We start from the raw sequence: 22,039 nt of genomic DNA, 5'->3' as shown, positions 1-22,039 counted from the left end.
ATTGTTATATACACATTAATTTATATACACTTCAATTATAGAACTAGAAAGCTGCGTTAGTGTTCTAAAGAAGAAATTTTGCTCCCCTGTCATTACCTTACCCTGTTGTGCCTGCGGGCTCTGAAAGAGAAGCTGGCTTTGGTGCTGGGGGAATGGACTTTACTGCTGGGGTGGAAAACAAGATACCCTGAACCCTGGCTGTCCAAACCTGAAATGCTGGGGTTCCTGGGATTTTCAAGATAGATAATTCTAGAATACTTTGCCACAAACTGTTGCTCGGAGAGTGGGAGGATATGCTTGATTGTTAACACAGTTTAATTTCTTTGAATCGTTACTAAACCATATGTGCCTCTCTAGCATGGACTGTCTTTCTGTTCAAATCCTGAGGACTCATTTCAAAGGCAACAGTGTTTTCGGTTCTTCCTTCCGTGATTTTTTATCACATAATAAAAGGTGCCATAGAATATGTGGAGCCTCCCATCCAGGTGGTGATTGTGCTATATCTGTGTGTTGGCAGGGAATGTTAGAGCATCTTGTTTAGCTGTGTGTGGTATGTACTGGCAGCGAGCAGAGAATGTAAAGCACATTCATACCCGTGGAATACATTATAGCGATAATTTGCAAAACCTTACTGAAATCAGTGGAATTCTGATTTCTACTGGGAAATAAACACATTGTTGCTATTAATGTACTGCATATATACGCATACATATATGTTAGCAACTGGTCTTAGCCAATGCTGTGCAGCGTATGGCCGTCTGCACATGGAAAACTAATGTAACATTTAAAAAATATAAATACACTTCTTTTAACAGTTTGAGTGAGAGCATATAAGCATGGGTGAGGCCTCTTGGAGACTAAGAGCTGTCATCCTTATCTTGGTTAAGGGGTTTTTTGAACATTAACATAACGTGTTACTAACAATTTCTGTGCATTCTGAAAAGAATTAGTGCCAGTAATTATGCTTCAAGGATAGGATGGCGCTTCCATTTCAAATTGAAATAGCTTCCTTTAAATATTTTTAGCTGAGAGGATGATTCAGAGGTGTGGAGAAGATAGTTGCCAAATTCAGAGTCTTGGATGTTACTGATTATCTCAGAACCTTAACCCTGCTGCTCTTATTTGCAGCTCTGAAAGGCATTAATCCCTTGTAAAAGGTAGCGTGATTCTCCTTTCATATTGTACAACTCAATATTTAGTGGTTTCCTTTGGCCGGGATCTTTTTGAAGTTGGCTTTTTTTTATAATGGCCTAAAATTTTACTCTTTATTTAAAAGAACACTTAACCACAACAGATCTCTCAACTTGAATTATAATCTCGCTGGTAGCGTGCCAAGTAATTCTAATAAGTCTTATGCCTTGAGCGAGTCGTATTTCAGCTGTCAGAAGAGTTCTCCAGTGACAGTGTGGAACTGGGGTCACCAAATTCCATTGATTCACAATGTGAACTCCTCACCACTAGATGAAAGCTTTGTAGCTTTGTTGTCTATTCAAAGCAAAAAAAAAAAAAGCCAGCATTTAAATTCTGTACATGCAGTACTTAATAGTTGAAATTTGAGAAGTGCAGAATAATGATGGGTGGATGAATAGCTATTTATTCTTTGGAGATTTGCTTCTAAGTTGACATAATTGCCAACTCGCAGAAAAACTATGTTTTGCTGCATGGTGATTTCACAAAGGAAACCCATCTTTACCTACTCTTTAATCTGCTTAAAAAAAAAAAATGTAGCCAGATACTCCATTTGTCTGTCTTCGCTGGAGACATAATGTGAAACCATGGCTAGGGGATGCGAGAGGAGACCTCCATCCACGTTCTCATGTTTTGTGGAGGTGGGTGTCTGCCAGCAGAGGGTAATACTCAAAGCACGTGGTTCAGTGTGAGTCCTAGAAAATGTCTATGATAAGCACAACATTTGCTGTTTTGAAGGAAGACCGCTAGGGATAAGTGGGCAAGTTTGCCCAACTCGAAAACAAGCAAACAAAATTAGAAAACATAGAAAGCTGAAGTCTCTGAGTGATATAAAATGAGGTTCTTGGAACTGCCCTTTAACTCTTAGGTTGATTCTTACAAGTTACATTAATGGAGCACAGACCATGCTCTGCTGCAGTGTATTTCTGCTGATCCTAATTGAGTTTGTTGGAGATTAAATTGGTTTATCTGGATTTTACATCTCAGTGCTGTGACCAGCGTCCTTCTTTCTCGTCTCTTACATAGCACTGCTGGTGACGTGACTTGGGAGCTATTCCTGGCCTTCAGTGTTGCTCGTGTTTTCCGAGTGTCAAAGATGCATTGAGATGTCGCTTTCAAACTGGTTCCCCTTATGTTCTGAAATGTATATATTATGTGCATTAAATGTATTTGTCCTCTGTGTGTTTTTTTTTCTCATTCTTTTTTTCTTTCCCTTTTTTATCACTCATTCTCTTTGTTTCTTTTTGTCTCACTCAACAGTCTAGTCTGTTAGACTGCATCTCTCAGTCTTGCGCTAGCGCCTGCTGTAACTTGGTTCCCTGGAGCAACAAGGTACCTTTGCCCACGAGTGGGACCATCCAGCTGCCGCCTCTGCAGCTTGATGGTACTTGTAGCATTTAGCATATATGCAATCTCATTCTGCTCTTAGCCTGCTTAAACATAAATAAATAAATAAATAAATCAGATGCTCAACAGAAGAATGCCATGCCAGGTTTGTTTCCTTTGTTTTTTCCTCATTACTCCCTTTTGTCCACAGTCCAATATCCTGTTTACTTGGTTCACTGACATTTTTAAATTCTTTTTTATCTATTAGCATTTGTGTCCTTTGAAGCCCCTCCTCCAATGAACAGTGTTTTATTTAATTGGCTGCTTCATTGGTTTTTAATTAGCCAAAGAAAAACTTTGGCTAATTTGGAGTAACGTGTATTTTTTAAATGATGATTGTGAGCTATAGAGAGTACTTGCTCCCAGGCATGCACTATATCATGGCTTTATTCCATCTATGAAAATGTTTGTACGCCAAAAACTCATGGTATTTTTCCCCAGGTCCTGTCACTCGGTTTATGAACTTTGCCTTGATAAAGTCTGTTAAGCTTCAGGTGCAAAAACATACATTTTGCTTTTTTGTGAGTTAAAAAAAGGCTGGTTTTGCCACTGTACTCAGCCAAACTGTTGGTTGTCTCTTGAATATCTGCAGGCCACTTAGTATCTTAAGTGAAAACAAATGCATTAACTGTATTGGCTTGAAGGATTTGAGGAGGTTTTGCTTGATGCTAAGAGGGGCTAAAGCAGTTGGTGCTCCAGTTTGGAGGTGGGAACGCCCGGGAGCCCTGTGGCATGGACTCTGGTGGAACTGGAGATCCTTTTAGGTGGTGGTGCCCTCAGCTGGCCTCCCTGCTCCTCTGCTGCAATTGCATGGGGGTGCTCTTGTCATCAGCACATGTATTTTATACGGCTTCACGTTCTTTTGAAAATACTGCTTAATTTACTGAGTTGAAACAGCAGATCAAAGCATAAAATGCCAGAGCATAAGGAAGTGAGTATGGAATCATAGAATCATAGAATGGTTAGAGTTGGAAGGGACCTTAGGGATCATCGAGTTCCAACCCCCCTGCCATGGGCAGGGACACCTCCCACCAGACCAGGTTGCTCAAAGCCCCATCCAGCCTGGCCTTGAACACCTCCAGGGATGGGGCAGCCACAGCTTCCCTGGGCAACCTGTTCCAGTGCTTCACCACCCTCACAGGAAAGAATTTCCTCCTAATATCTAATCTAAATCTCCCCTCTTCCAATTTAAAACCGTTACCCCTTGTCCTGTTACTACGTTTCCTGACAAAGAGTCCCTCTCCGGCTCTCCTGTAGGCTCCCTTCAGATATTGGAAGGCTGCTATTTGAACAAACAGAAGAGGGTAATCCCTCACTCGCCACACACTCACACTGTGCAATTCCTGCAAGAATTGTGGATCCTGAGAAAGGATTCAGAAAGCAACTGGGAAAATTCTTGGACAGGGGAGGAGAACTCCATCCAGTACTGAGAGAATATTCAGGGGAGGGTAGCCACTCTACACATCCCCTGATTTAATTTCACCTGCATATCATCGATTGGCCGTTATCATAAGGCAGATACTAGGGTAGGCTTTTAGAGCTCTGAACTGATGCACTGCAGCTCTTCTGATGTTTTTAATCCCATTGCAACAGAGGAAGAAGAAAGGAACATTTCTGCAGTGCTAGTTAAGGTGATAACCTGCTTGATGGTCAGTATTTTCTGCTGAGAAAAATAAATAAATCCCTTCCTTACTGAGACAGAGAAGGGTATGAAGTGAAGGATTTAGTAGAATAACAAAGTTGGCTAGTGCAACTGAAAATCTGTGTTTTGAAGTAATAAAAGGGAATATTCTATGAAAATTGGAGGGGCTAGACTGGGGACCTTGGTCTGGAGGGCACCAAATAGAGCAAGACGTGATTAATTCAACTTAAGTGTAAATTCACATAAATTTATAATATGGCCATGTTCATAACACAGTGTGAAACCCCAAGGGTTGAAGCAGGCACATAAAGTAACATTCTCGATTGACCAAGAAAGAGGAATTTAAAGGTTTGAGGGTCGGGGTTTTTTTCCCCGTTATTGTTTGTCTTGATCCCTTTGCATTGGTTAAAAGGGCACTTGAAGCCATCAAACCTAGTAAAAGGCCTGAGAAGAAATAAGATGTTGCAGCAATTAATTAATTGCTATCTAAAATTAGTTAGATGTTTTTTTCTCACACTTTTGTTTCTCTGAGAAATTATAATTTTAGAAGTGATTGCGGGAGATAGTGAGGGAAAACGCATAACTGGAACTTTGAAGTTCCTTTGCTGAAAGGTGAAATTTGTATGGTTTGAATTTTCCTCCCGGAGGTCCTGTCTTTTTTCAAACAGTGTAGTATAAACCCCCCGGAATATAAAAATGATATGTAGGCTGCATGTGCTGCAGGATACACGGCATGGACTCACTTGTCACCTGAGAGCTCTCAAATACCACGGATGGGCTGAGACAGGGAAACCCTTTTGCTGTATCTCGGCAGCTGAGTAGGCTGGGGGGACAATATGTCAACAAGGCAACGGCAAGGCTCTGGCTTACTGAGCCATCTAGCCTGTCTGTAGGGTATTTATAGGCCATTTCTCTCCTGGATTCTCATTTCAACTCCCATTTGAAAATTCATGCTTTTCCCCCTCAGTGTTCGTGGAAACACTGCAAGGTCCAAGGCTGTTGATTTCACATCCCATCCCACCTTTCCCTCTTCCCTTAAAAAGGACAAATTCCAACAAATTTTCCTGAGGAGATCAGGAAGCATCCCCTTGCACAGAAATTTGGCCATTTTAAGCCTGGCAATAAAGTTATTATGAATCAGAGATGCTTTAAAAATGGGACAGGTGCTTTCTATTCGATGATGAGCAGGGCGTTTGTGGCTAGCTTTGCTAAGCAGATACATAATCCCAAAGTACTGCCCTATTTCTGATATAACGGACCTGAGTTGAGAAGACTTCCTCAACTTGTTGCACAGCAGCAATTCACTTCTGTGTTGTCAATTTGGGAATGTTTGCTAAAAATACGCAAATCCCTATTTTCATCCCGGTTATAGAGGTAAATAATTTCTGTGTGAAGAAAGCTGAAAGACGAGCTGCTGTTTTCCTCTTGTCATGCCCCTTCAAAGTATCTTCACATCACAAAACCAAGTAAATACACCTCTGTGGCTGTGAATACTTCGGAAGAAAGACTGTAAGTAGGGATTGTCGTGCTTATCCAGGAGCCATGGAACGCGTACCTACAGATGAAACGTAAGCGTTTCTTCCTACACCCAAAACCGCCCGCAACTCTTTCACTGAATTGTTTTGTAGAAGCACAAGCCCCTGTCCTGTGGCAGAAAATCGTTCTCACTGACACAGCGCTTTGACCTCAGTTGCACGATTGGCTTTTCAATTGCTTTTCATTCGTTATATGCTCACTGGGCTGATTCATTTCTGCCCGTCTTCCTCCATCTGTCCCCAGTTTTCTCAGCTTTGAACTCTGCAAAATTTGTGATTGTTGCTCCGTATTTTTTAAATCTTCTCTTTTTATTTTTTGATAACTAGGCTTCCCTTGTCGTAGATGCTTCAGTTCTTCGGGTTTTTCTATCTGTTTATATACTCTAATGGAAAAAGGGTTCTGCTGCTTGGTTTGGGTAATTTCCTCGAAGAGGGATGGTGGCTTGGTAGCCAGTCTCTCTGCCGCTTGGCATATTGGCATAGCCCCTGGTGGCTGCTGTATGACAGCTGAGACCTGGCACTGCGGGACAGCCTGAGTGTGACAGACATTGATGCTGACAGTGTCAACCCATCAGAACACCCGAAGGTCACCGGAGCTCATCCTCACCCCACACAGACTGCAAAACCGGGCTTGAAGTGTCTTCAGGCAGCAGAAGAGCTCTTTGTAGAAGGGGGAAAGCAGTATTTCCCTGCCTCAACCCTGATGACTCCTTTAAGTGCCCACACACGTGCCCACCGTGGCACAGGGCTACCACCCCCATGCCACAATCCTTACAACACTTTCTCGGCTGTTTTTAAACAAAACTGGGGGGAAGCGTGGCCTGGAGGCAGCTTTCCCTTCTGCAATGGCATTTCACTCCCAGATTGCTTAAGTTAATGAATGTTTTTATAAACTTGAGCAATTTGAAGTGGGAAAGTCCTTGTGTGTAGGTACATACACCTATGTGTGCCTGCACTGTATAGGTGTATAAACAGTGTATGTACGCAGACTCGGATAAGCATTCACATTATATTTTTAGAGAAATGGTTTTAGAGCCTTTTAGAAACGATGCGGGCCTGAAAAAATACTGGTGTCCTCCAAGAAGCTTGTACTGAAATAATTTCTGGGGCTTTCACAGCGCTGAGCCCTTTCCTACAGACCAGCATCTGTCCCATCCACACCTCCCCGGTAAAGAAACGTAAGACTGATAGAAATGGATTATTTCCTCAAAGAAAAGCTTCCACATTTCAAAGTGTGGTTCCAAACCGCAGGATGATATTAGTAATAATATCGTTGCCTGAAATTTTTTATTATTATTACCTGAATATATTTTATTTGTCTATTGTTTTACTTTTTGCCTGGAAGGTTGCTTTTATTTTTATTTTTTGTTAGATAAATTCCTGGGCCCTGTCCTAAAGGATGTAGAGTCGAAGCATCATAGAATAAATAAATGGCTATTTATTTATAAACAGTGGGAACTCCTCATGGTAACAGGAAGAAAATTAAAACCAGAAATGATAAACAGTGGTTGCGGCACAGTGTCTGGGCATGTCTTTTGTGTAGCGCTCGGCTTCAAGAGAAAACAGATCGCTTAGACTCAAAAGCCACACCAATAAAAAAAAATTAATAAATCCATCTGTTATAAATAGCTGTGATGTTTCTTTCCATGCCTGCGTACAGCAGCGAGGGAGTAACTACCGGGAGAGGCAGTGATCCAGGACTGACAGCTCTATGTTGGGGAGTATTCTGCTCTCCAAGGGGAGAGAGGAATAAAGCAAAGGCAGGAATACTCTTAGATGGTTTTCTTCTCTCTTTTTTTGTTGTTTTGTTTTGCCTGGGGGCAGGAGGAGGCGGAGGTTGGTTTTCCTCCAGGTCTTCCTTCCTATCCTGCTTCTGGCATTCCCTGGGGTGCCTTGCTTGGCACCAGCAGGGAGGAGGGAAGGCTGCTTCTCCCAGGTTTGGCTGGAGTTTCTGACCACCTGCGAGAAGCCCCAGTGATGTCTTCTGCATGCCCTGAACCTGCCCGTCCTTGGGGTTTGCCATGAACTAGTATTGTCCTGTCAGTAAAAAGCTACATTATGGCTTTCTCTGCTGTTACTGGCATCTGAGTGAGGACCCGGTGATGGACACAGATTTGCTTCCTGAAAGAAAAGGGCATTTTTTGGCATTAAAGCTTTGTCTCATGGAAGGATTTGCACAAGTTGCTGCAACCTTTTTCTCTGGTGCAAAAAGTTTTTTGTTTCATTGGGGTTTGGGTGTATGTTTTTTTTTTTTTAAGCAAAACACCTGTCATGTAGGTAAAATCTGACACTTGGATAAGGAATGACTTTAAAAATTACTTTTCTGTGGCTACTACTATCGTTAACTACTTCAGCCCTGAAAAAAGAGCAAAACAAACGCCTCCACCATGGCATGAGTTTCTCCAAGACCAAAACACAGTTACTTGTGCTGCCTCGCTGATCCGTGGCAGAGGGTTTTGTAGAGTGCGTTGGCTGGTTCTCTTACTGAGGTCTCCCAAAATCTCTCTCTTCGTAACAGGCTTCTTGCTGAGACCTTGCGCATCCTCCCAACCTAGTGCAGCGAGAGCAAAGAATGCTCAAATCTCATTTTCCTAATGAGAGGGAGGGGTTAATCACTCCAGGGACAATGTCAGTGTGCAAGATAATTAGTTGCTGTGCTTTGCTCTGCTCGGCACCACTCTTTTCTCGTTGGTATATATTCCTTAGACTGATCAGGTGTCTTGGACAAATATAATCTGAGTGTTTTGTTGTGGGTGGGTTGGTTGGTTGGTTGGGTTTTTTTAAATCACTCTTTTTGTAGGTCAAAGTGTGATACTTGTGAGAGTGCATTTTGCTCCACAAGCAATGATGCTGCAAGCAGCAGCAATACCTTAGTAATACCATAGTCTCACCTTCTTTTTTTTTTTTCTGTAGTAAACTTACATTGTTGCATGTATTTCTCTTCATAGTGTCCTGTCTCTTCCCCCGAAGAAGAAAAGCTTATTACGATCAAAAGGCCTAAAACTCCAGTTTCAAATGAGTTATCGGATATCAACACCCAAACCAACTGGACTAAGTCGCTCCCGCTGCCAACGCCAGAAGAGAAAATGCGACAACAAGCACAGGCCGTCCAAACAGATGTTGTTCCTATTAATGTGACTGGTAGGCTTTTAATTTCAGTAATTACATTACACTGATGAGGGAGGGAAAGGGATAAAAGGGGATCCATACAGTTGGATAGTATTTTGACACTTATATAGTTGATGCGTGAATTTTAAATTACTTACTGCACCTTTCTGTGAAAACAGTGTTTTGTGTTTAATAGTTCATCTCCGAACTTAATGAGAAAACCTCAAAATCCCGTAAAATGATCATTAATGAAGATAGTCCACACAATGTAGGCTTGAAACAGCATTAGATATTCATGAAATACAAGAAGAGGATTGACAAACAGCAGTGTTTTGCTGTGGACTGCACTGAAGATACGTAATGGAAAATCATGTTTTATGCAATGCTAATGATATTTCAGGATTTTCTTCTAGGAGTTTTATGTAAGAAAGCTTATCAGGGACTTCTGTGTTCCAAAGACTGTTACAAAATTCAAGAAAAAGAACTCTAGGTTCTTACTTTTATCAGTAACAAGAGACTTAGGTGCCAAGAAGAGCAGGGGAAGAACAGCAAAAGTTAATGGGACTATGTCTTTGAGCAAGATTTTTGATAAGACACTCCACATATTTGACAATAATTCACATTTTCTTGTAATGAACAGTGCATTAACTCTTCATTTTGAAAATGCTCTTTGGTTTTACAGTAGCAGAACTCCCACTCTGTGGAAGTTACAGTATGTTAAATCTTAATGCTGAATAGATACTTCGTTGTGTGTAAATAGAATTTCTGTGAAAGGCTGAATTATCACTTTAGTTTAATAATCTCTTCTTCACAGTATCAAGATTGTCTATTATTAGTTAATTCAAATAACTGACCGTTTTCCTGCCAAAACTGGGGTGATATTCAATATCCAATTTATTTCAAATGCCATATGGCGCTCTCTGGCTCTATGCTCCCTCTTACAATCAATAGCTTGCCATGTTTGGCTTTTTTCTGAAAGTAAATTAGATGTTCTCTTTCCCTGCATAACTACCAATATTTTTTTCACCTATATTTTTATAAACTAGTATTTTAAATAGTATTATTTAGTACCCTTTAAATAGTATTGGAGCAGTACTTCTATGACAAACGTCAGAGAGCTCTGAGAAATCAACAAGAAATGTTTCCTTAAATAAACAGCAGAAAATATTTTAAATAAATGGCATGAAGAAAACAGAAAACTGCAAACGTCCCACCTCTGGAAAATTAATAGAAGGAAAATAAATGCAGTCCCAAAATGTTACTAGGCCAGTTGGCATTATCTGGGGAGTATAGGATACAGGTGCAGAAGGCCGAGGTGTGGGAACAACGGATAATCTGATATAATTTATAAAGCTTGAGCAGGGCTTAGATTTTGTAAGATCAGGAACAGGGTATACCTACAGAAAAAGTAATCTCTGTTCAATGTAATGACCCCGTGTACTGAAAAGACATGGGGGAAGTTAAGCAGATGGGGAAAAAAAAAAAAAAAGAGGTAACAGAAATCAAATAACCCTTATAGATTTAATTCAGTGTCACAGGGAACATCGCTGTGTTTGGATACATAACACTTGTGACTTCAACCAGCTTAATTTGACTGGTGTAGCAAACCTTGTCCCCCCTGAATTGTTTGGCTTGTACTCGGCAAACTCAGCAGTTCTTCACTTTTCTGATAAAAATAGTGCACCTGCGTATTACACCTCACCTTTCTGGAGTGTGCTGTTGAGTATTTATTGCCTTACAAACACAGTAATCAGAAAGGATAGAAGGCAGTGAAGGAAGACTGCTCTTGCATTATGTGCACTGGTCTCTGGGATCCACCGTTTCCTTTCCCTTGGAATAATTATATTGTGCAACAAGGCAAGCGACAGTAACAGACTACGATCCACACACAACACACACAAAAAATCTGCAGTCCTCGTTCCTCTTTAAAAAGTCACAATCTGCTCCCCTCCTCTGCCCTCCCACACGCCGAGTAATTTTATTTCGTGAAGTTCCTTATGTTACTGCACGAGGCAGGGGAAAAAAAAAAAAAAGAGACCAAAAATTGGGTGCCGCTTTTTCAACATGCCGTGGAACGAACTGTCACCGGGTTTTGTTTTGATTGGGCTTTCTCCTTGGCTTGCTCTTTTTCCCCGTTCTCCCAGAAGAGGGGTCAAAAAAACTTCTATTTATTACTCCTGGCATGAAATAAAAGGTGAACCTCCCAAGAGGCTGCCGGCAACCGGCAGCGTTTTCAGCAGTGCACTAGTAGTGATTTCTGCGAGAACGGCCTCTCACGTGGCCGGGCAACGAATGCTCCGGGAGCTCAGCTTTTGGGGCTCTTCGGTGAGCAGATTGCAACTAATACAGCAGCGGGAAAAATCTGTCGGATCGCCTGAAGGCGCAGGGGCATGGCGTTAGGCGGACAGGCTGCTGACTAGATAGATAATCCACTTTCAGAAGGAGTTTCAGTCTTTGGGAGAGCTTATTCTGGCCTGGAAGGGGTTGGGCTGAATTTTCACTGGTGGTCAGCCTTTGCTTTTAGATACCCTGTGGGTTACAGGATGTTTAACGGTGTCTGCTCCTGCGGGTTTTCGGGAACTAACTTTCTTTCCAGATGGAGGAATTCTGGTGATGGTGGAGGTGATCAGCGCCAGGCTGGATCCTGCAAAATATTTAAGCGTTTGCTTGAGTCCGGCTTGAGTGGTTTTAGTGAGATTTAAGCACATACTTAAATATTTTCAGTGGATCCAAGAAAACTAACTAAACTGTATGAGGGAAAACAAGAGTAAATTGTGTGAGGGATGCTTAGATGATTTGTTACAAGCAGAAGGAGAAAAGTATCCTTAAATCTGCAAAATGTATTTAATGTTAACATCAATATTTTCTTAAAAAAAAGATGACAACGAGGAAAAGAAAAAAGACCGAGACATTCTGATTTTGCTTGTTGGAATTTATTGAAGCTGCTACTTGGAAATTCTACAAATTCGCACAGTGGCTTTCGAAAAGCCTTTGTGTCTCCAAAGCCATAGAAGCTGGATGGGTTGAGTTAGCTCTTGGGTAGTTCGGGGGAAGAAGTTACTGCAGACTAGCTGACACAGTAACGTTTCCCCGTGGTCATCCTGTTTGTGCTCTCTGAGGCTTCATGTGAAAGACTCTGTCCTTGTTTGCACCTTCTACTTACCACTTACATTATATTCCAGGGCATCCAAAGCTGTATTTCAATTTCCTTGCAACTCACCATCGCAGGCATAATTGTTTGCCTTTGAGTGGGTAAAGATATGTTCAGAGATGGAAAACGTCCTCTTTCAAATTCTTTGGATTTGTTATGATGTGGCTAGAATTATTATTATCCTGCGGGGCAGGAGTATCTCATGGTCCTGACCCTGACCCCATAAGGGTCCTAACATCGTGATAGTGGTAATGCCCCAAACAGTGAATAGCCTGTCTCAGTATTTTAGGACTTCTACTAAGCCTGTGGGATCCATAGCTCTAAATCTGGTAGATCCCATGGGTTTCCTCCTCCCTTAATCTGCCCTGACTTCAGTCAACCTGAAACTGGGATGAAACTGGCCCTTCTTTGTAGCTGCGAGGATTCTGTGCAGCTCACAGAAGCACAAGGCTCCAGTCAAACAGAGTCAGAGTCTTTGTATTTACAACATGGTGAATTAAACGGCTACATTTTTTTCCTTGCATTTTCACAAGTCCACATGCTATACTTTAATAATATGACTGTATCTTTAACTGTTGTAGAGGTAATAAGGTTTTCTACGCTATTTGCACGACACACATCATACTGATGTGTAGTCAGCCAAAGGGTAATATTTATGACATATTAGTTACTATGCATTAATCACTTTTTAGAGGTAAATAATGTGGTCATCAATTTTAAAAAAAAAGCGTACAAGGCAAAAACCATATACATGTATACTCAGGTTTTTTGGCATTTAAGTTTTAAATGGGTCATCTAAAGGACATTTAGTAGTGCTTTAAAATGCTTTAACTTTTAAAAAGAGAACTTGCGTGTGAGATGTGGGGGTGGTGGATTTTTAGAAGTGACGGAGAATTAACTCTGCTCACAATCTACAGGGCAAGTTTTATCTTGCTACTAGTAAAATGACCACATTATAAACCTCTAAACAAAAGTGAATTCCTAAAGAAAAGCTGCTCAACCTTAATGATAGTGTTGCTTCTGGGTCCCGTTAACGATACAGCACGTGGTCATCATAAGGCTTTGGCAACATGCACCTAGACACACATTTCTTCAGCTCTTGCCGTTGTATATTTTTATAACAATTTATAAAGTTCCAATTTTAAGCAGCTTCCACTCTGACTGAAATATTTATGAGGCCACGAGATCGGTTTGATCTCTGCGTGCTCCATAGTACTTATTTGTATTCATGTTAAAAGATCACCACCAGAAACGTGGAACGCTTGACAGGTTCAGAGCAACTTGGAATGAAAAAGAAGCGTCTCCTGTGATTTAATGATGGAGCTGTGCAAAGAAGTTGTAATAGCTGTTGCCAATAGCAATGTCTGTTCCTGTATAAACCATTGTGATCTTTCATTTTCATGAGCAGATTTGCTTTTTCTGCAGCTCGTTACTTTAAAAAAACCCAACAACCGCACAAAAAAATACACAAAAGGCCAAATTCAAGCAAGGATTCTGTTTGCTTGTAGAGATAGAGCTATTCTGAGCACATTTGAACCAAGCTCAGGAAGTCAGAATTCCTTTTAAAACCTGCAGTTCTGTGTAATAAACACATATGTGTGTCTAAAGCCTTATTGTGACGATACGCCGTATCTTTCTTCAGTGTAAAGCTTCATTGTAGGACCAAGCTAACATCATTTATTAATGCCTTTTTTTCCATTTCTACAACCAAACTAGTGGAAGAAAGTGCATGATGTCAGCGTGCTTGGAAGTAATGTTGCTTTGCTTGTTCTACCATGTATTAGGGGAGAATTTCGACCGCCAAGCCAGCATTCGGCGGTCTCTAATTTACACAGACACGGTGGTAAGACGGCCGAAGAAAGTCAAAAGGAGAAAGACTATTACAGGAATCCCTGACAACATACAAAAGGAGCTAGGTATGGCTCATCAGAACTGTATTCCATCCACTGTTCATTGTCACTGCTGATCATTAGTCCACTAATAACATTACCAGTGCTCATGAAACCAATACAGTCTGATAGCCTATTACAGTTCCAAATACCTGCGTGCCTCCTTGCCACCCGGTGCATCTGGAAATGAGGGTCTTTAATCTGGTGACTTCCATCTGTTGAAGGGAACAAGGTGTTTGGTGTACTGGTACAATGGAAATCTGCAGGGATGTAAGGTTTCTGGTCTTTAATGCTCTCCTGGAGATTTGGTTCCACTCCCCCAGGATGTTCACTGAAGCAAAACTGAAATGGGAAGGAATTTTGGCTTGCAAGTACTTATTCAGTGGAGTAAAACAATTCATGGATGCCTTCACGAATATGCCGAGCATTGCATCAACAGTAAAAAAACCTGTATATTTTCCAGGTCAGTTTAGATCTAATTGGCGACCCCTTAACTATCAGTGTTATTTAATTGGAAGTAATTTACATGGGCTTATTAGCTATTATTATATTCCAAAGGAAAAATGCCTACTTGGTCACATTTACACTACCTGAGGCTGCCCTCTTTCACAGTTAGTAGCATACGTGCTACTCAAAACTGATGAAGCAGTCTGAATTTTGGCAGACCTTTCAGGCACTTTTTGCAGAACTCTTCAATTTAAATCTGGTCATTCTTATTTATTTTTAAAAAAGAAAGATACTGCAGTTTCTCCCAAATTATAACTTCACAGATAAAATTACACTCCCCCTCTCTGTAAGAGTGTCCTTTAAAATAGTCCGACAGGACGTAATTTTAGGTGTTTGACATGTAAAATCATCTCATATATTGACGATTTCAGTAAGTTTTACTATCTTGCATTTTGCATGTCCTTCTTTTTTAATTATGTTTTCAGTCCTTTGTTCTTCATCTAGATTTTTCAGAAACAGAAGCAAAAATATGTAACTTGTTGGGATGGGTTTGAAATGAGCTAGAGGGGCAGGTGAAGAGAAAGACAAGAAATGAGCAAGTACAGGAAGAGCAGTCTGGGAGTGGAACTGTGCTCCTTTGGCATCTGTAATGAAACAGTGTCCTGCCACGTGAATCCTCTGCCTCATGAAGAAAATTCACTTCCCCTAACCCTGTTAGGACAGCTAAAGTTAGGCAGCTTTACATTTTGTTACCTTTGGATCTCACAGAATGGTTTTATTTCTGACTGCTGCTCTGAGAGTTTTCCAAACCTGCCAGGGGTCTTTGTCCAGCTCTTCTTGTGGGATGGATGCTGTTTTGTGCTTGCTATAGGGAACTCCTCCTCATCGTGTGGGTTCCCTTCCTCCCTCTTCACTGCCCATAATGGGCCTTGCCACCTGGCAGGAGACACTTTCCAGACCTGGAGTCCTCCTGGAGGTCAAAATTTGAATTTGTTATTTCCTAAGAGAGAACGACACATTTATCAGCATTGCAATGAAGTATAAGCAAGCTTTGAGAGTTAAATAAAATAAAGTAGATTTGTTCTGATCAAACAAAGATCAAAGCTGGAAACAAAGCTACATAAAACATAATACTGAATTATTCTTAACAAAAGATTCCCTTCTGTTACTTTAGGTCTCTCTGAGGCTAATCCCTCACCTACCATGTTTACAGCTGGTTTGAGGAATAGCAGAGAGAACCTTCATCCTCTCTTACCTCTTCAGAATTAATACTTTTTACATTCCCTTCTTCCATTTTAATCTAAATCGCTTTGCTCTTTGTCTAGAGCTGAGATTGAGTGAGTTGCGCTTCTTAAAGACGCTTGTGCTGCTTAAATGCAAAACTGATACAGGACGTCTCTTCAACTGTTCATTTTTGGGGCTGTTCCAGTGGTCTTGAGTCCACTGTGGTATTCTGAAAACGACACACATACCAAGGTCATAGTTTTTGACAGAGATTATCTTTGACACATGTAGGACCTACCTCTAGGGCAGATAGTGGAGAAAAGCAGAGCGAAGCAGAACACTACCGTTTGTCACTTGTTTGGGTTCCCGACGCTCTCCCAGGCACGTGGAGTTTGAAACGGGTGACAACAGTACTTGAGTGGAGAACGATTCCAAAACTTCAAGGTTATGGTTGTGTCCACTTCGGACAAGTTTTAATGCTTGAAAACATCAACTGTAGTTTGCCTGGTGGAATAAATGGAGAATGCAGATGGCATCTACCTTAAAAAGAATTCTTCAATTGATACCTGAAAAGAAGTTTGTGACTTTTGCCAGTCTGTTTTGCGAAGGGTGACGGGTTTTATGGGCTTGATTTCAGTCTTTCATCTCTGTGCTGAGCACATTTCATGTTTCATGGCTTGAAAGTTTTCCTTGGCTTCTGTTTCAAGTTGTGGAGATTTCACTATAGGAGCTCTCTCTCTGGACGGTTCCCTGACCCACAACCGGCAGGCACGTAGGGCTTCAGCCATCTGCCCTACAGTGGAAGCTGTCTGAGGAGCTTCACATTGCTTCTGTGGTGGTTGTATGTTGTCCAGACAGCAAAATGTATGCCAGGAAAACTCTCTGATGGCAGGATCCATCCTGTTGGCGTATTGCTTTCCATCGCTAGAAACAAAGTGCGCTTGAAAAGAGAATGATTATCAGTGTCTTCATCTTATAGAAGGGGAAAGCAGTCACGCTGCACTGAGGTGACTTAGCCAAAGTCACCCACCAGGCCACTGGCAAGGCTGGGAATAAATTAAGTCTTCCCCCATCCTTGTTCAGTGCTCTCTCTGCCTTTTCTCCCCTGTCACTCCCCAAATATTTCTGTAGCTCTCCATTCCCTATTTCTCTTACACTGTCCCAAAACAAACAACGAGTTGTTTTAAAACATTCCACAGTTCATTTGATCGGTACAAGGATCCGGACTAAACTCCAAATCAAGCAATCGCATTGTGCCTATTGACATTCTCCCTGTGGTTTCAGCTGAATAAATCTCTTTGTTTCTCCCCTAAAGCATTGCTGCGAATGGCTCTAATATTTACACAAAGATTAAAATCCCTTGGTACACCAAAGTTGCTGTGCGCAGGCTAAATAACCAACACATACAGCAGATTCTTGTTACCTCTTGTTTATCCTTCAGAAGGAAGCAGAAACTTGAGAGAACCTCAAAGCTTCAACCAAGCTTGAACTATTTTCCTTTCTTGCGAGAGAGCCTGGAAGAGCTTCTGCCGGGCCAAGCTGCTGGGGTTCTCCCCTGGCTCCTTTGGAAGGAAAAAGACCAAACAGAAGAGAAAGCCTGCGCTGATTGCTGGCCTGAGTTCAGCGGTACCGTGGTACCCTCGTAGAATTCAGCCCAACGTACTGCGAGGAGTCATTAACTGCACCCACGAGGCATGTGCTGAAAGTATCTTTAAACATTCCAATTTTTGAGCACTATAATACTGCCATGTTTTCACAGGTGTCCTCCAGCGATGAACCAGTCTCTCTGAGTAACCTGGAAACTTCCGCATTAAAAATGCTGTGTAAATAAAACGTGATGTGATAGATGGGATTCTGAGACAGAATAAGACTACGAGATGCCTACCAGTTTAGAGATGACAGTTATTTTCTGAACAATTTTTTTTTAACAGCAGGACCCTCTCAGTACTATTTAGCAAAGTGACACCAAAGTAGGAGGAGAAGGCAAAGCGTTCTTCTCTCCGCCAGACACAGTAATGAGAAAATGAGTCTTGCATACCTCTGAATTACCTTCATTGTCTCTTACAGAACATAAACATCGTACATATGTATATATTTAATGGAGTCAGTGTTGGATCAAAACTGCAGAAAGGGCAAGAAACTTGGAGATGACGTTTTACTTAAGTTTCTGTGCTCACAGTTTCTCTGCTCTATGTTGCCATTATCCATTGCCTCTGTCTTCTTCAGATGGTACCTTGTATGCAAACAGGTATTCTCTCAGGCAAGAAGATGATTCCCAAACAGAAGTTTGGTAGAGATGAGCAGCTCTCTGGGAGAACCTGGTGCAGGCTCCTGGTTATCTTCAGCTTCCTTCACACTTTCCAACTCTCCAGATGAAATAAAGGCAGCAAAGTGCCTTCACGTTTCCATGGTCCCTTCTCTGTGTCACTGCTCTGGGGTCTGGCTCAGACTGGCTTTCTTTTTGTGAAGGTACCAAGTTACCTCGTTGTGAATATTTCTCCAGAGCTCTGCGCCGGTGCAGTCCCGGGCACCGATGGACAGCTTCTGGTGTCCTGGACTCCCTCGCTGTCCTGCAGGAGGAGCTGCTTTTCTTCAGCTTATTTCCCTGCCTCCCATTTTCAGTAGCTGAAAACGAGTTGTCACCTCTAGGACCTTCTGTCGCTCATCAGGATGGATGTGACTGATACCCAAAAGGTCAGTCCCCTCACGTGCTTTCTTGTGGCACATCTCAGACCCCCTGTTGGTACCAGCTGGTGTCCCAAGTATCATTTAGGACTGTTGAAGCTTCTCCTTTGACACACCTTAGAGGAAGCAGTTCCATCTCAGTGACATGGGCGCACATGAATCCTTCTGATCTTTGGGAACTCAGCTGTTCTGCTGAAGACTCCTCTTAATTGATATTCTTTTCCAGTTAGTCCCTTTGGCTCTTCAAGTTATAAGGTCCCACAGATAAGAAGAGCCCTAGATATCCAGTGGTCCTACAGAAGTACCATGCAAAGACCCAGCTGTTCAGGCCAAGTAATAATTCTTCAAGTTGCAACTTCAACAGTCTGGAGAGAATCTCTCTCTTTCAGGGTTATTGCGCCTTTTAACTAATACTGGTTTTATAGCTGTAGTTTTTCAACATTGTGTGTTTCCAGCACGATTCATCCGGAGATCAGGGTGTTACAAAGTACGTATCATCTGCTTTTTGATAATGGGGGATGAAAGACAGTGATATCAGGAATATAATCTTACAATATAATCTTTACCAGAGGCTCTTCAGTTAGGGAAACAAACGGAATCAAGAAAACTTAAATTCCCTACATTTTTTTTTCAAAATTCTCCCTTTCAGGGTAGCAGTGATACAGGCAAGGATTCAGGATATTTTTTTAGCTGGCAGTACTGAAAAGTACCACAGAATTCTCTGCAGTATTTTTCTCCCCTCTGAGATTACAGATGCTTCGTGGAGCGCAGTGAAAATGCTTTAAAATTACCATAAGCCCGATGTACTTGTCTGTTTCTCGCTGAGTGTCTGTTAGAAGTCATTTGGTGTGTAAGTACTAGGGTGAAATAGGTGAAAAATCACCTACTGGGTGGGTTGGACTAGATGATCTCCAGAGGTCCCTGCCAACCCCATATCATTCCGTGATTTTGTGAAAAATCTCTGTGGTTTTGTAACACTGGAAGTTGCGGTGCCTACACACTGACTTGGCCACAAGGTTTGGAGGAGGATTGCTTGGTGGGGCATGAGGAGAAGACGAAGGCAACAAATCTCAGGAATGTGCCTGTGGCACAAGAGACAAGTGCTTATAGGAGAAATGATTAGTCAGAAGAAGTTTGGCAAGAGAGATTGCTTCTATGCACTAGTTGAAACAAGTGTGTTCTTTGTGATATCAATGCACCTACTTTTTATCCTCTCAAATCCTCCATTTTTTATGCTCATTTCAATGCAGAGGACCTTTCTGCTCATTCTCTGCAGCAAGTTGCTGATGCCACCAGATCAGCCAGAGTCACAGGGAGACAGGGAGTCTTCTAGTAGCCAGTACCTGGCCCTAGGGATTACATGCAGACACTTTTTTCCATCAAGTTTGCAGTCAGTCTCAGTCCCTGTCAGCTCTAATGGGCGACACCAGTAACTACCAGTCAGGGAAAACTGGTGTAACCAGTATGTGCCTATCTTGGATCAAGCGCTTGGAGCTAAGGTGTGCGTTAGAACATCTTCTCTGTGCTTCCATGCAAGAGACGTTAAATAAGCTGCATGTTTTACTGGTTCCAGATTGTGGGTGTTCTTTACTTGCTGCTGGAGTCTACACTGAACAAGGGCGTTAGGGGAGAGCATTTGCCCTAAGAGATACAGAGATACTTCCAGCATAGCAAGAAGTAGGGTAATAAAGAGGAGAGAAGTCTAGATACAGGTCTCCTGTGGTGGACATAGCACGGGCTGCTGGACACAGCATCATATGAAATGCAGACAAGATGACTGTTAATTAACTTTCAGCCACATTTATCGTACTACCAAATTGCAGCCACTTTTAACTTCATAACGTTCAGCATCTGTCACCTGATGTCCAGTTCTGCAATAATTTTTGCTGCTCAGGCATCCCCCCTGCAACTAGATGGACTCGGGGATGGTGTTCTTGAAAAGCTCTGATTCAGTTCCAGAATTTTGGTGTTGCAGAAATCTTGTAACTTCTGCCTGCTATTTATTTAAGTAGAAGTTTTCTGAGAGATGTAGCATTTTTCAGTGCAATGCCAATTAAAGGTTTGAGCTTGTTAGGTCCCAGGTTCTCACAGAGTTGTCCCTTAGAATTGGGTGGTTCATCTTCTAGCTGCAGTACCAACAAAATTGGTTTGATTTTAAGGATTTTGAGAAAACCCTTGCTTTTCAGTGTTTTCTGGAAGTGAGTGAGGGTTTTACAGCGCGTTTGTAAATTGCAAACAAAATACTCGCTACCCTTCCCTGAATTCCACCAAAATCTTAAAACCCTCAACGTTTTAAGAGAATACCTGAATCTTAAATATTCCTTTGATTAGTTTCTTTGGAACCATTTTCCCAGCAGATTTCTGTTGTCCCTCTTCAGGAAGTGGAGCTATAAAAAGAGCAATTGCTCTCCTATGAAGGGCAAATAAATCCTCTCAGCTTTGCATGAGATTGGGATGTAAAGCCAAAACCAAAGCTGAAGTAATTTCAGAATATGCTCCTTTCCTACAAAAAATACTTAAAACCTCAAAATGTGTTCTTGTAATAGGAACAGCCGTGCAAAGACCCTTCCCTCACCAAATCCCATATAATGATTGAAGGATGTAGCCCTGTAGTTTGCTGCTGTCGAGTTGATTTATGCAGTTTCCATAAGCATAATAGACCGGACCCAAAGTTATATCTGTTTTAGTAACAAACACGGGGTTAGCACCGATGCTCGACAGCCTTCTGCAGTTCTTCGTGGTCCCCTCTTGTTAGTGAGCGTCCCCAGTGCTGCTCCAGCCTGGGCCAGCCAGCGGTGTCCCGTGGCTACCGGGGGAATGAGGTAGGAGCTGCTCCCCCAGGCATTTTGGTACAGCCAGCCATGCCTGAAAAGAGCTTAGCTTGGAGTGGCATAAGAAGGGTCCTTGGCCTCTTTTATATAGTAGCTTAGATGCAGTGCCAAGGTTTAATTTTGTATTTCAGCCATTGTAAAGCATCGCTGTGCGTTTGCAATAAACAGCATGTCCCAGGAACACACTCTGACACTCCTGGTTTGGGAAGGAGGAGAGGGGAGGTTAGCAAGTCCAGCGCTGTCCTGCTTTGCCATCTACCTTCCCCAGCAGTAGCCTTTTAAACAAGCATAAACTGTCCGTGTGTGTTACGCTGCTTGTGGAGTGGATTTAGCTTCCTTTGCGCATAGAAGCGTCCTGCAGACTGAAAAAACAGGGTGCTCTCAGCCACAGGCCAGCGTGTGACGACCTTAGCTACTCGGCTGTAGTGCTGACAGCTTCATTCTCCACCAGCCCCATCCTCTGTCTTGTGTGCATACATTTCGTAGCGGTAGAAAGAAGAAAAATACCCCATCTTCTCGGTTATTTATACAACTTAATAAGCAGATTTTTATTACCGGCTATTTTAATTGGCAAAGAGTTGTTATCAGTGATGTCACAGTTCCAGAAACATTCGTAATGTCTGCTTTGATGTTTTTTCTCTCTCTTAACCTGATTCTATTGAGAAAATACACATGGAAAGCAGAATTTATTTTTCTTACTGTACAGTTCTTAATAACTGCCTACAGAATATGCAAATACCTCTCTTGGTTGGCTGCAGGAGTCCATCTGTTCTGACAGTATCTCATCTCAGATTATCCAAGATGTTTGTCAGCATCCAAGCATGGAGCTTTGCTGCAAACCTCGACCAGAAGAAGAAAGAGGCTACATTTTCATGAGAGAGCGAGAGAATCTACACAAAGCAAACTAAATAGGCTTCAAGCTGCTAAAAGACTACTTGTGTGCCTGGGGAAAA

General features: G+C 41.9%; 1 protein-coding gene across 1 annotated transcript in view; it reads left to right on the top strand.

The window, feature by feature from the left end:
* NHSL1 (NHS like 1) overlaps window positions 1-22,039 on the top strand; it is a 192,665-nt gene that overhangs the window by 160,478 nt on the left and 10,148 nt on the right. Inside the window, exons 4-6 of the mRNA XM_074168281.1 lie at window positions 2,449-2,520; window positions 8,700-8,892; window positions 13,795-13,926. Of these exons, the coding sequence (XP_074024382.1) occupies window positions 2,449-2,520; window positions 8,700-8,892; window positions 13,795-13,926 (397 nt within the window). The remainder of the gene's footprint in view (window positions 1-2,448; window positions 2,521-8,699; window positions 8,893-13,794; window positions 13,927-22,039) is intronic.

Source organism: Numenius arquata, chromosome 2 (genome assembly GCF_964106895.1).
Source record: "Numenius arquata chromosome 2, bNumArq3.hap1.1, whole genome shotgun sequence".
Taxonomy (NCBI): domain Eukaryota; kingdom Metazoa; phylum Chordata; class Aves; order Charadriiformes; family Scolopacidae; genus Numenius; species Numenius arquata.
The sequence above is the reverse complement of the archived record's forward strand: the minus strand, read 5'-3'. Positions and strand labels throughout refer to the sequence as shown.